Source organism: Cetorhinus maximus, chromosome 14, assembly GCF_964194155.1.
Source record: "Cetorhinus maximus chromosome 14, sCetMax3.hap1.1, whole genome shotgun sequence".
Classification (NCBI taxonomy): Eukaryota; Metazoa; Chordata; class Chondrichthyes; order Lamniformes; family Cetorhinidae; genus Cetorhinus; species Cetorhinus maximus.
Window position 1 is genome coordinate 78540211 of NC_135892.1, and position 13834 is coordinate 78554044.

Sequence of the window (13834 nt, forward strand, 5' to 3'; positions counted from 1 at the left end):
GGTAGTCTTGAAAGAGAGGAAAACAATTTCTGAGGTGAGGAAAGAAGTTACAATGTCAGATATCATAAGAACAAGAAAGGAATGTAGCAAGTGAACAGGAGTTGTGTCTCATGGACAAAATAAACTAGAGAAAGAAGCAAGTTCAGAGCTTGGGCAAGGGGAACATCGGTTGGGGGGGAGATTTGCCATGTTGGGAAAAGGGAATGGAATGGAATGCAGCAGGGGCAGCTGAACAAAAGTTCATGAGCTCCATTCAGCTGTTGCTGGAGGGGTGAGATAGTTATATGCTTGGCTTTGCTTTACAGGATATTCTTGGAGTCGCGAGTGCTTTTGACAGAGGCGAGCAAAGTGCAATGCTTGATGTGGTCCATTCAGGTCTAACAGTGGATGGTGAAATCAGTTATGCACCAGATACATTAAAATCTATACCCCTTGAACTAGAGGGAGTAAGATAAGGGTCTTACCAGAGGGAAACAACTAGAATGAGAGAATGTAAGAGTTTTACAGGGGGCAATGGCATCATGGGTGAAGGTGAGGAAGTTGAGCAGATCAACAGCTGCAGAAGTAGGTTAGTCACTAGAAAGGCTCAAGTTAGACAGTTTGGAGTTTGAACATGCAAGTTGTGATGGCCCATATGCTTTTGGGGAGGAAAGAAACTATATTTTATGTCAGGGTCATGGTCACTTTAAGAACGAGATTTCTCTAGGCATTGATATCTGGTAAAGTACCTGGCTTCCAGTAAATGATGTGACCAAGTTACCTGGGAAATAAGTAATAGAAAAAGGGTCAACGAGAAGTTAATAATAGAGTAGATTGTGGGTGTAGTTGTTTCAAACAGGGTTTTTGGAGTTTAGAACAGTCTGGTTGCAGCACAGGGAATCTCTTCCAACAGAGTTCATTTGAAATTGTGTGTGCTGGCTAAGAAAGTTTAAAATTCTTGTTAACTGAAGGACTCCTAACAGTGAGTTGAACTTCTATGGAGGAAAGGAGGAAGGGAAGGGAAGGAGGAAGGGAAGGGAAGGGAAGGGGGAAGGGAAGGGAAGGAGGAAAGGAAGGAGGGAAGGGAAGGAGGAAGGGGGAAGGAGGAAGGGGGAAGGGGGAAGGAGGAAGGGGAAAGGGGAAAGGGGGAAGGGGGAAGGGGGAAGGGGGAAGGGGGAAGGGGGAAGGGGAAAGGGGGAAGGGGGAAGGGAAGGGGGAAGGGAGGAAGGAAAAGAGAGAGAGAGAGACACCTGACATGGAGTGGTAGGACAAAGATTCACTCTCACACTGATGCATCTTGACCTTTGTTTAGTAGCTATGGGGAGATGTTGAGGTAAGGTCTTTCACCTTCCGATAGGGAAAAGGGAAAATTGGAGAGAAAACCATTTCAAATTGTGTTTGGAATGTTTTTAATATTATGAAAAAAGAAAATTAATGGTTTGAATAATAAAAATGTACAGAGCTCTTTTATGGTTGGCCTTACTGCAACCCAGAGAGAAAATCAACAAGTATATAACTTCAGTCAGAAGCTGATACCTGCAATATATTTGCAGCTTATATGAATGAGCAAATCAAAAGTCATGAAGCCATAGTGAGCAGAGGAAGAATCAGGAGCTGGGAAAGCACAAAAAAGTCAGCAAGAGAAAAATGTAAAACCTGAAATAACCTGTCTGATTGTGAACTGGCATTAGTCTCAGTTTTTATACTGTTTTCTAATTTTTTGCTAATCCATGTTGGTCTTTTTAATTGATAATGTGCACATTCACACAAATGTCATCAATGTCATTCACTTTAGTAAATTCATCAACATATAAAGCAATTATTCCCAAAATTTCCACCCTACAGTGGCTAATTTAATAAAGCAAACTCATTCTCCAAGGAAGTATGAATAGTTGGCAATATTTCTTCCTGTAAGAAAAAAACCTTAGGAAAAATAATCTTCAATAAACATTAGCCCCATAGTATTTACAAATTGAAGCTTGTTTACTGGCAAGTCATTACTCAGCTTGAACAAATGGTCTTACTTCTATGACTAACCTTATTTGGGTTAAAGTTGCGGATTTAAGATAAATATTTATCTAATCATCATTGCAAAAAATTTTTTAAATCTGCTTAATTACAGTAACTATTTAACCTTTTTTCGTTAAAACTGTATACTTTATTACACTTAACTTTGTCTTTAATTTAGGCAAAGTAGAAAAATTGATTTAAAAAAAAATCATGACATACTGAGTTTTTAAAAATACAGAGTCTTCTTCTGTAAAGATGTGCTTATCTCACTGCATTTAGCAGTTTCTAAAACAGAAGTCGAAGAAATAATTTCCTCAGGCTTTCTATGCATATAACAGCACTACCCACAAAATTAAAGTTACACACATTTTTATGTTTGAAGATTTTCTTTTTTTATTGATTCTATCTTACTGACATGCAAAACCATGTAACTTTTGTCATAAGATTTTATCAGGATAACATGCATGGAAAAGCTGAGGAAATTATTTATTTTAATTTCTTTTAGAAAATGCTAAATACAGTGAGATAATCATAACTTAATAATGCAATATTCTGTATTTAAAATTGATTCATTTTCAGTTTACACCATATGTTTCACAGTGTTCCTGTCACTATCCATTTCCACTTACAATTTCTGTGTATGTGCAAATGTTTGTATTATAAGTCCCCGAATAAAACAGCCGCTTTAATACGAGGCTGTGTAAAAGTTTTCATGCTCTAGATCATTAAAAGTTGTTACAGGAATACGTACATTGCAATCTGCATAAATCCCATCTCAATGAAATAATTGCACATCAACATTCTAATATGTGAAGATTTTACTGCAAAAAAAATTAGCAAAGTTATATGGATTATGTAGTAAAACTCCATTCTTCAATCCACATTGTAACATAAATCTTTTCTGTTCCAGTTTGTAGCTGTTAGAGTAGGTACAATATTCAGACTATTTTTAATAGTTCTACCATTGTACCATCGAATCACAGGACATAAATTCATACACATCATCATCAATATGCTGAGCTCCTTTTTTGCTCATTAATTTTTCTCCCCTCCTTATCTCCCCAGGAGGTGTTGACTCCTTGCAAGAATATGATATCACAAACAATGGTATTCAAATAATTTGTGCAAGTGGTGATCAATTGTAAATGAGTATAAAGTGAGTGCTGCTAGGTTGTTTGACTTTGAGAGGCATCACAGCTGAGCTTGGTCTCTTGTTGACCTCACAACTACTTCTAGCAGACTCAATTTATAAAAATTAGAAGGTGAAACCTGGACAATCTTTTTCTTTCCCTATAGCAAGGTTCTGAGGCCAACTGCAGTGCCTCAGCACACCATTTCCAGGAATGCTGCTGTTAGGAAATTCTAGACTTACCCAAGTACTACTTCTCAAGGATGGAGAAGGAGTAAATAGGCAAGGTCATCTCTGAACCACTAATGTGCAATTCCTCATGGCCAACTGAGAACAACTGAGTAACACTGATACAGAATAACTAAGAAAGGCTGACTGCTTGCCCTCTTGGGAATAGTGCATGGTACTTTGTGAGCCAGGAAGGGGATTTAAAATTATTACACACACACACACACAAACAAACACACACACTGCCTAGTTATGTAATGCTGAAATGTGAAAATCTTATTTTACTTTATTTATAAATTTCCAAGAACACAGACACATGCACAAATCTACATTTATAGTGTCTTTATGTTAACAGTTCACCCGTCTCCTCGCTAAGTCAAAACTGATGCATAGCAAATACATTCTTAAAGGGGCAGGTTTGAAAATAACTTGAAAGTGTATATATCTCAACAACGCATTTAGAAATACATAGCAAAAAATTATAATGGTGAAAGATTATGGGCCCAATTTTAACTCTGTGTAAGTGGATGGGTTTAAAATGATTTTAGATCTTACCCTATATGCAAGAATGTCTTGCATGGGACATTGGGCAACACTGAAAACATTTACAAATCCACAGTTACAATGTGCTAAAAAGATTGCTTTCTTAATTTTAAAAAGGGTGGAAAGATTTAAATGTATCAGCACCTTTATAGTATAATTAAACTATCCAACCAATATTCAATTCATAATTCACTGACAAAAGTTGCTCCTATCTCCCTGTTCACCTTATGTTGTATTAATGACTTTTCTTAAGATATTCAACATATCCCACGCACATATGCTCTATCAATTGGTCATAAAGTAAACTCTTATTTTATCCATTTATTCCATCATCATGCTATTTTTGGAACTGAAAATAGTAACAACCCTTCTATTGCAATTTAACAATTCAAGTATAGACCTGAAAATCTCAGTGACATGTCCACTCTATAGAACAACCACAGCCTTAGTATTTTAAAAAATGTAGATTCTAGAAGTATATAAATTTCTCACGTATGCAAAAGCAAAGAAAATAATTAGAAGAACAATTTTTAAAAAAACATTCTGGCAACTGAAGTTTTCTTGCCAGTAGGAAGAACAACTGAAATCGATAGTAGTGCGCAATTATTCTTTACAGCAACATACTATTAAATCTCAGATATTTTTAAAATATGAAGACAGAAGTGATCTTGAAATTATGAAAAGATATATTGATTAAACTGGCTAAGGCCATTTCTCCAGCACTATAACTACAGTCTACTTCAATAACCTTTGCATGTAAGAATAAACCCAGCTCTGAAACAGCAGTGAAGCAAAGGTAATGTGGCAGTAACCACGTGTGATATTCTTTATATCAGTGCCATTAGTGCGAGGTATAGTAAATTGTGGATAGTGACACTGTACAACAGAAAATAACAGTATAAAAGATGGCAACAGAATATGTAATAGGAGCAAAATGAAATATAATGACATTGCTACACACAGAAACAATGGACAGAATTCTCCCATGCCCCCATGGCAGATTTAATGATGGGCAGGGAGGAGTATACGGCAGAAGGTCCAAATATTGCTTTCACACCGGGGTAAAACGACGGCAGGATCTTCCGCTCCTGCCAGCTGTAGCGAGTCACAATTCTCACCAGAGGCCTGCAAGAAACCGATTTGCATCCCACTAATGCAATACAGATTAAGACCCAACCAGAATTGACCACCCCCACCCCCCCCCCGCCCCCGCCCCCGCCCCCAATATCCCTGCTCAATCATCCGTGCCACCAGTGGGAAATCATGCTGGCCCAGAACACATCTGCAGCAGCATGGCATGTACATATCGGCACTTAACTGAAAGAGGCCTGGGGCTGCCTTCAGAGTTTGGGATGGAGGCCTCCAGCCACCGTCAACCCTGGAACACGCAGCATTGGGTGAGGGGAGCATCTATCAGGTGAATCTTCCAACTTCAGTGTCTTCGAGGAAGTCCATCTTCCAGCTTCAGAGTGATCCTGACATTCCATCTTCTTTCTCCAACTATGTCTGGACGCCTTTTAAAAATGGCATCCAGATATGAGGGCGGGGCATGAGCCATCCAGCCCACCCCACATCAGAAAAAAAAACCCCCGATGCATATTTAATGAGGCCGGCGCCACGTGATCCGGCGCGAGTTCCTGGCGGCCTCCACGGTGGGGAAACACTCCCCACCCCTGCCCCTGGACTGAACAGCAAATGGGAGAATTCCACCTCTGTTTTTTTCTAGTGCAGTCTCATGACCCCATCCCTAATCCTAACAGTGAGACTCAGGAGTAAAGGGGACTGACACCTGGGTGATGGGGAGAGAGGTAACCGGGGTCTGACATTTGGAGCAACAGGTAGTAGCACTTGAGGTAACAGCACTCTGGGGTAACGGGCAATGATGCTCTGGATAAAGGACACGGCCGTGGCTACGATGGGCTAAAGGGAACCAGGTGCATATTCACCATTGCGATCGTTCACCCGCTCCCGGGCAATCGGTTTGAAGGAGCGAGCCGCCCACAGCAACTTGGCTCAGACTCGGTCTGGTTGGTGCCAGCGGCGGCCGCTTTCAGCACCACCGGGAGCGGACAGCAGCCGAAAGATCTGCCGGCGGAGCTGCTCCGACTGTCCGCAACGATGGCGCCGCCGCCCCCAGGCTCCGTCTCCCTGCCCGGCCAGGCCAGGCCGAACCGGCCTGTCAATAATCCGCCGCCGCCTCTCACAGGCGCTGACAGACCGGCCCTGCCGCCTGCCAGGTTCTGGGAACCAGGTCGAGAGAGAGAGAGAGAGAGAGGGTTATCCAGGCCAGTCAGTGGGAGCTGGGCTCCTTGTGGCCTACTTACCATCAATCGCCATGATGCTGATAATCCATCCAGACCGACTCTGCCACTACCGCCGCCGGGGAGCGGGTTGCTGGAATCAGAGGAGGGAGAGGGGCTGTGGCGTCGCCACCGAAAAACACCGCCACAAACATGGAACCTTCCAGGCCAGGCGCGCTCCCATCGTCTGGCGCGCGCATCCTCGGCCATGCGCGTCCACCAGCAAGAGCCGGCGTCCTTCTGAAAGCCAGTGTGCGTGTGCACGCGTGAGCTACGATGTCTGCTCGAGGAAAACAGGGGCAAATACAAGTTCAGTTTCTTGAAAGTTCGGGGGCGGATACATAGGGTGCAAGTCATTGAAGGTGGAGGGCAGGCTGAGAAAGTGCTTAAAAAGGCATAGGGGACCCTGGATTTTATAAATAAAGGCATGGAGTACAAAAGCAATAAAGTTATGACAAACCTGTCTAAAACACTAATTTGGCCTCAACTGAGAATGGAGTCCAGTTCTGGGCACCACACTTTAGGAAGGATGGGAAGGCATTTAGAGAGGGTGCAGCAAAGATTCAGGAGAATGGTTCCAGGGGCTTCTGTTACATGGAGAGATTAGAGAAGCTGGGGCTGTGATCCGTGGAAAAGAGGGCATTAAGAGGAGATTTTATAGAGCTGCTCAAAATGATGAGGGATTTGGAGTGAGTAGATAGGGAAAAACAGTTCTCATTGATAGAAAAATCGAGAACCAGATGACACCGCTTTAAAGTGATTGGCAAAAGAAGTAACGGCAACTTGATTTTTTTTTTACGCAATGCATGCTTAGAATCTGGATTTCACTGCCTGGGAGTGTGGTGAAGGCAGATTCAATCGTGGTTTTCAGAAGGGAATTGGATAATTATCTGAAGAGAAAAATTTGCAACGCTACAGGGTAAAGATGGAGCAGTGAGACTCGGTGAATTACTGTTGCAGAGAGCTGGCATGGATGTGACAGGGCAAATGGCCTCTTTTTGTGCTGTAACCACTCTATGATTCTATTTCTAGCACAAAAATAGGCCCTTCAGCCCAACCAGCCCATGTCAATGTTTATGCTCCATTCACACCTCCTCCCATCCTTCCTAATCTAAACCTCCATTGTAAACCTCCATTTCCCTCTCCCCATTTGCTTGTCTAGCTTCCCCTTAAATGCATCGATAACATCAACCAATCTCTATGGTATTGAGTTCTACATTCTCACCACACTTTGGGTAAAGAAGTTTCTTCTGAATTCCTTATTGGATTTCTTGGTAACTATCTTATATTGATGGCCTCTTCCCCACAAAAGTAAACATTCTCTCTGTATCCACTCTATCAAAACCTTTCATAACTTTAAAGGCCTCTATCAGGTCACCTCTCAGCATACTTTTTCAAGAGGAAAGAGACCCAGCCTGTCATCCCTACTTGATATGTATACCCACGCATTTCTGGTATTAATCTTGTAAATCTTCTCTGCACCCTCTCAATGCCTCTATATCTTTTTTTATAATATGGCAACCAGAAATGCATGTAGTACTTTATGTGGAGTCTAACCAAGATTCAATACAGATTTGGCCTAACTTTCCTACTTTTCAATTTTATCTCTCTAGAAATAAAGCCTAATGATTGGTTTGCTTTTTTATGGCCTTGTTAGTCTGTGGTGCAATTTTTAATGATTGGTGTATTTGTATTTTGAGATCCCTTTGTTCCTCTTAGACTTTCACTTTCCAAGTAATAGGTAACCTCCATTTTCTTCCAAATAAAATGTACTACCTCACATTAATCTGTGTTGAACTTCATTTGCCACTTATTTGCCCATAATACAAGTTTTGTCAATTATTTGCCCATTCTACAACTTCAGTATATGAGAAACAGGGGCAGAGGCAACTTCAGTGTAGGTGAAACAAGGGCAGCTACTACTTCAATGTGTGACAGGTAGTAGCAGATACAACCTCAGTGTGTGAGATACACAGTGAGCACAAATTCAGTGTGTAAGAGACAAATGGCAGATGAAACTTCAGTATATGAGAGACAAGAACAGATACAACTTCAGTGAGTGAGAGACAGGGTTAAATACAACTTCAGTGTGTGAGAGACAGGGGTAGATGCAACTTTAGTGTGTGATTGATGGTGGCATGTACAATTTCAGTATATGAGAGACAGAGACAGATAAAACTTCAGTATATGAGAGAGAGGACAGATGCAACTTCAGTGAGTGCGAGAGAGATGCAGATAAAACTTCAGTGTGTTTGTGAGACAGAGAAAGAGAGAGGTGGCAGGCCCAGATACAATTTCAATGTGTGAGAGGGCATATACTTCAGTGTAGGAGAGAGGGGCAGATGAAACCTCATTGTGTGACTCAGAAAGCTTGAGCCAAGCACAGCTTCAGTGTGTGCAAGAGAGAGTAGGGATGGTGTAACTTCAGTATATGTGACAGACTAAGAGACAGCTATGTACAACTTAAGTGTGTGAGACAAAGAAAAAGAAAGCTGTTGTTATGATCTCAGAGGAGACTAATAACATGTTTATTTACTTTTTAGAATCTGAAAACCCAGGTATTTACTAAAAGAATGAAGACTCAAGGTTCGTGGTTTAAATTAAAAGAATTTTACTACGCAAAAAAATCAAACAATGTGAATACTAATAATTACATTCTAACTTAAATAGTCAGTTACATTAAAGATATTAAAAGTACAATGAACACAGATGCTTTAATTTAACTGAACTTCTTAGCTTAACTTTCCTTCTGCACCCAGACTTAGGACCCCAAGCTCAAGTCAGATACATATCAGAAATTGGAAGATTAACATTTGGTCTGAGTACGATTTCAAAGATGCATAAAAGGATTGAGATTTATTGGGCCTTCCACTTACTTCCAGCAAGGTTTTCCCTTCAAATCTCCTCCAACCATCCCAGTTCAACACAGACGTCACTACTATCCTATGCATAGTCACCTCAGATCAGAACTCTCCTCGTTCTAATATCCTTTAACTCTGGAGTCTTGTATCTCTCTCTCTCTCTCTCACACACACACACACAAAAACACACAACCTACTCCCCCCTATAATTAACTTCTTGTTGACCAGTTTCCTATCATTCATCTCCCAGGCAGCTTGGTCACATGATGAGTTCCAAGTAAGGTGCTTTACAAGAAATGCTTCAGAGAAACCTAACTCCTAAAGTGGTCATCACCCCAACATAAAATATAGTTTTTTTCCCAAAAGCACATGGGCCACCACGCGCCCCTCTCAAAAGAAAAAATCCTTACTGATGTAAGGATTTTTTCACAACCTCTTAAATATTACACATTCTAACATTGTAAACACTTTAGCAACCATCTTATTACATGCAAAACACACAATTCACTCCCTATACTTCAATCAAAATTCAATTGTCCCACATCTCTCAATCCTAGGTCCTTGATCAAAAAATGATAGCATTTAAACAGATGGAGAGATTACATCCAAAGTTTTTGGAATATAAATAAATGTTATAACTTTTCTTCATGCAGTTATGAGGTATTTAACTGAAAAGTCAAACTCTGGATAAAGTGACTGCAATTACATTGTTCCTTCCTGCAACTGCACAGCTGGGAAGGAGAAAGAGTGGAAGTGCTATACTAGTAGGGGATTCCATAGTTCAGGAAACAGACAGGCGTTTCTGCGGCCATAGATGTGACTTCAGGATGGTATGTTGCCTCCCTGGTTCCAGGGTCAAGGATGTCACAGAACGGCTGCAGGACATTCTTTTGGGAGAGGGTGAACAGCCAGAGGTCGTGGTCAAAATTGGAACCGGTGACATAGGTAGGAAAAGGGATGAGATCCTGAAAGCAGATTTTAGGCAGTTAGGAAGGGAATTAAAAAGCAGGACCTCAAGAGGAGTAATCTCAGGATTACTCCTCGTGCCACATGTTAGTGAACATAAGAATAGGAAGATTGAGCAGTTCAACACATGGCTGTAGAAATGGAGTAGGAGGGAGGGCTTTAGATTTCTGAGGCATTGAGATCGGTTCTAGGGCAGGTGGGATGTGTACCAGAAGGACGGGTTACACCTTAACAGGACTGGGATTAGTGTCCTCGCGGGGAGGTTTGTTAGTGCTGTTGGGAAAGGTTTAAACTGGATTAGCAGGGGGATGAGAACCTGGGGGAAATTCAGAGTGGAGAGGAGAAAAATTGGCGATTGGAAGTAGTGAACTATCAACTGATAATGAGGATATATCAGAGAGCTGCATCAAGGTAGATAGAATACTTGGAGAGTTTGATAGAATTAGAGTAGGCAACAGTAAGTCATTAGCTGGGGTCAGACTGAGCAGGAAAGTGAAAAAAGCCTAAATCAGGGCTAATGTGCATGTATGTGAATGCATGGAGTGTGATTAATAAGATTGGTGAACTGCAGGCACAAGTTGACAAATGAAATTATGGTATTATTGCTATAACAGAAATCTGGTCCAAAGAAAGGCAGGACTGGACGTTAAATATTTCTGGTACAAAGTGTTTAGGATGGACAGGAAAGGAAGAAAAATGGGGGGAGTGGCAATATTGGTTAAAGGTGGCGCTACAGTACTGGAGAGAGAGAATGTTCCAGTGTGGCCAAGGACAGAATCTCCCTGGCTAGAGGTAAGGAATGGGAAAGGTGCAATAACATTGATTGGTGTAGTATATAGACCACAAATTAGTGCAAGGGATGTGGAGAAACAAATTTGCAAAGAAATTACAGAGAGGTGCAAGAATAAAAGAGTAATCGTAATGGGGGACTTCAGTTATCCAAATATAGACTAGGATAGGAATAGTACAAAAGGACAAGAGAGGTGAGAGTCCCTGGAATGTGTTCAAGGTAATTTTCTGCAGCAGTATGTTTCCAGTCCAACGAGAGGCCATGCACCTTTGGACCTGGTTCTGGGGAATGAGTTGGCCCAAATGGATCAAATATCAGTGGGAGAGCCTCGAGGGAACAGTGACTATTGTGTCATAAGGTTTAGGTTAATCATGAAAAAGGAAAGAGAACAATCCAGAGCAGGGATAATTTATTGGAGGAAAGCCAACTTCGATGGGATGAGAATGCATCTGAATTGAGTGAGTTGGAATTGAATGTTGGCAGAAAAGACAGTAGCTGAACAATGGGCCACCTTCAAAGAAAAATTATTTCAGGCAATGTCAAGGTATATTCCATTGAAGGGGAAAGGTAGGACAAGTAAATCCAGAGCGCCCTGGATGATGAGAGAGATGGAGGTGAAGATGATAAGGAAGAAGCGCACATACGACAGATGTCAAGTAGATGCAGAATCAAGCTGAATATAGAAGGACCAGAGGGTAAGTGAAGAAATTAATAAGAAAAGCAAGGAGAGAACATGAAAAGAGGCTGGCAGTGAATGTAAAAGGGAATCCCAAGGTCATCTATAAGCATGTAAATAATAAAAGAGTGGTAAGAGAAAGAATAGGGCCGATTAGGGACAAAAAGGAGGCTGGAGAAATTGAGGAGATGTTCAACGAGTACTTTGCATCTCTCTTTACAAAGGAAGAACTTGCTACCCAGGCCGAGGTGAGAGAGGAAGTAACTGGTACACTAGAAGAACTTATAATGGAGAGGAAGAGGTGTTGGAAAGGCAATCTTTACTTAAAATAGATAAGGTACCAGGACCTGATGACATGCATCCAAGGGGACTGAGGGAAGTGAGAGTGGAAATTGCAGAAGCACTAGTGATTTTCTAGTCTTCCTTAGACACAGGGGAGGTGCCAGAGGACTGGAAAACTGTGAATGTTACACCCTTGTTCAAAAAGGGGCGCAAGGATAAAGCTGGCAACTATAAGCCAGTCAGTTTGATCTCAGTGGGAGGGAAACTTCTGGAAACTATAGTACAGGATAAAATCAATAATCACTTAGACAATGCAGGATAATTAAGGAAAGCCAGCATGGATTCATCAAGGGAAAGTCATGTTTAACAAACTTGCTGGAGTTTTTTGAGGAGGTAATAGAGAAGATTTATAAAGGAAATGCTGTTGATGTGGTGTATGTGGATTTTCAAAAGGCATTTGATACAGTGCCACACAACAGCCTTGTGTGCAAAATTCTAGCTCATGAAATAAAAGGGAAAGTAAGCACTTGGATAAGAAATTGGCTGAGTGACAGGAAACAGAGTAGTGATAAATGGTTGCTTTTCAGATTGGAGGAAGGTTTGTAGTGGAGTTCCTTAGGGGTCAGTGGTGGGACCCTTGCTCTTCTTGATATATATTAATGACCTAGACTGTGGTGTGCAGGGCATGATTTCAAAATTTGCAGATGATACGAGGATTGGAAATGTTCTCAACAATTATGGGGATAGTCTTGAACTTCAAAAGGACATAGACATGTTGGCGGATTAGGCAGACAATTGGCAGATGAGGTTCAATGCAGAGAAGTGTGAGGTGATTCCTTTTGGTAGGAAAGATATGGTGGGACAGTATAACATAAAGAGGGAGCCTCTAAAGGAGGTGCAGGAACAGAGGGACATCAGTGTATACATACATAGGTCATTGGAGATGGCAGGGCATGTTGAGAGAGCAGTCAATAAAGCATGTAGTATCTTAGGCTTTATTAATAGGGGCATTGAGTACAAGAGTAAGGAGGCCATGTTGAACTTGTATAAGACACTAGTTAGGCCTCATCTGGACTACTGCGTCCTGTTCTGGATGCCATACTTGAGGAAGGATGTGAAGGCATTGGAGATAGTACATAGGAGATTCCTGGGATCAAGAACTGTATCTATGAGGATAGGTTGGAAAGGTTGGGACTGTTTTCCTTGGAGAAAAGAAGACTGAGAGGAGACTTGCTAGAGGTATTCAAGATCCTGAGGGGTATGGACAGGTTAAATAGTGAGAAACTGTTCCCACTCAAGAGAACATCAAGAACTAAAGGACACAGATTCAAAATAATTGGCAAAAAGAGTAAATATGATGTGAGGAAAGGTTTTTTCACCCAGAGGGTTACTGGAGTCCGGAACAAACTTCCTGAAAGGACGGTGGAGGCAGGTTCGATTGAGGTATTCAAAAGGGAATTGGATTGCAACCTGAAAAGAGAGAACGTGCAAGGGTACAGCAATAAGGCAGGGAAATGGGACTCGGTGGAATGCTATTTCAGAGAACCAGTGCAGATTCAATGGGCCGATTGTCCTCCTTCTGCACTGTAAAGATACTGTGATACTGTGAACTTGAATAATTTTTAAAGTAAGTGGTTGCAGCATCAAACTCCAGTGAAACAAACAGAGATTCTTGTTCTGGAATTTCTCCAAAAACACCAGTAGATTATGGTCCTTGTAGATCACAATCTCCTTGGAATTTGTGGAAACATATATTTCAAACTGTTGAAGAACCAAAACGAGGCTCAACACTTTCTTTTCAACCATGGAGTACCTTCATTGACAAGGATTAATTTTTCTTGAAAAATAACTGACTGGAAACTCTACGAACATACGAATTAGGAATAAGAGTAGGTCACTCGACCCCCCGAGCCTGCTCCGCCATTCAATAGGTCATGGCTGATTTGAATATAACTTCAACCCCACATTCCTGCCTACCCCCCTATAACCTTTCACCCCCTTGTTAATCAAGAATCTAATCTAATCAAGACTCTATCTATCAAAAATATTCCAAGACTCTGCTTCCATCGC

The 13834-nt window shown here is 41.4% G+C and overlaps 1 protein-coding gene across 1 annotated transcript in view; it reads right to left on the bottom strand.

Annotated features, from left to right (window-relative positions):
* Window positions 1–6421, bottom strand: part of LOC144689751 (synaptotagmin-14-like) — a 264233-nt gene extending 257812 nt beyond the window's left edge. The window contains exon 1 of the mRNA XM_078557123.1: window positions 6214–6421. Within this exon, the coding sequence (XP_078413249.1) occupies window positions 6214–6226 (13 nt within the window). The 5' untranslated portion in view covers window positions 6227–6421. The remainder of the gene's footprint in view (window positions 1–6213) is intronic.
* Between the last annotated feature and the right edge of the window lie 7413 nt (window positions 6422–13834).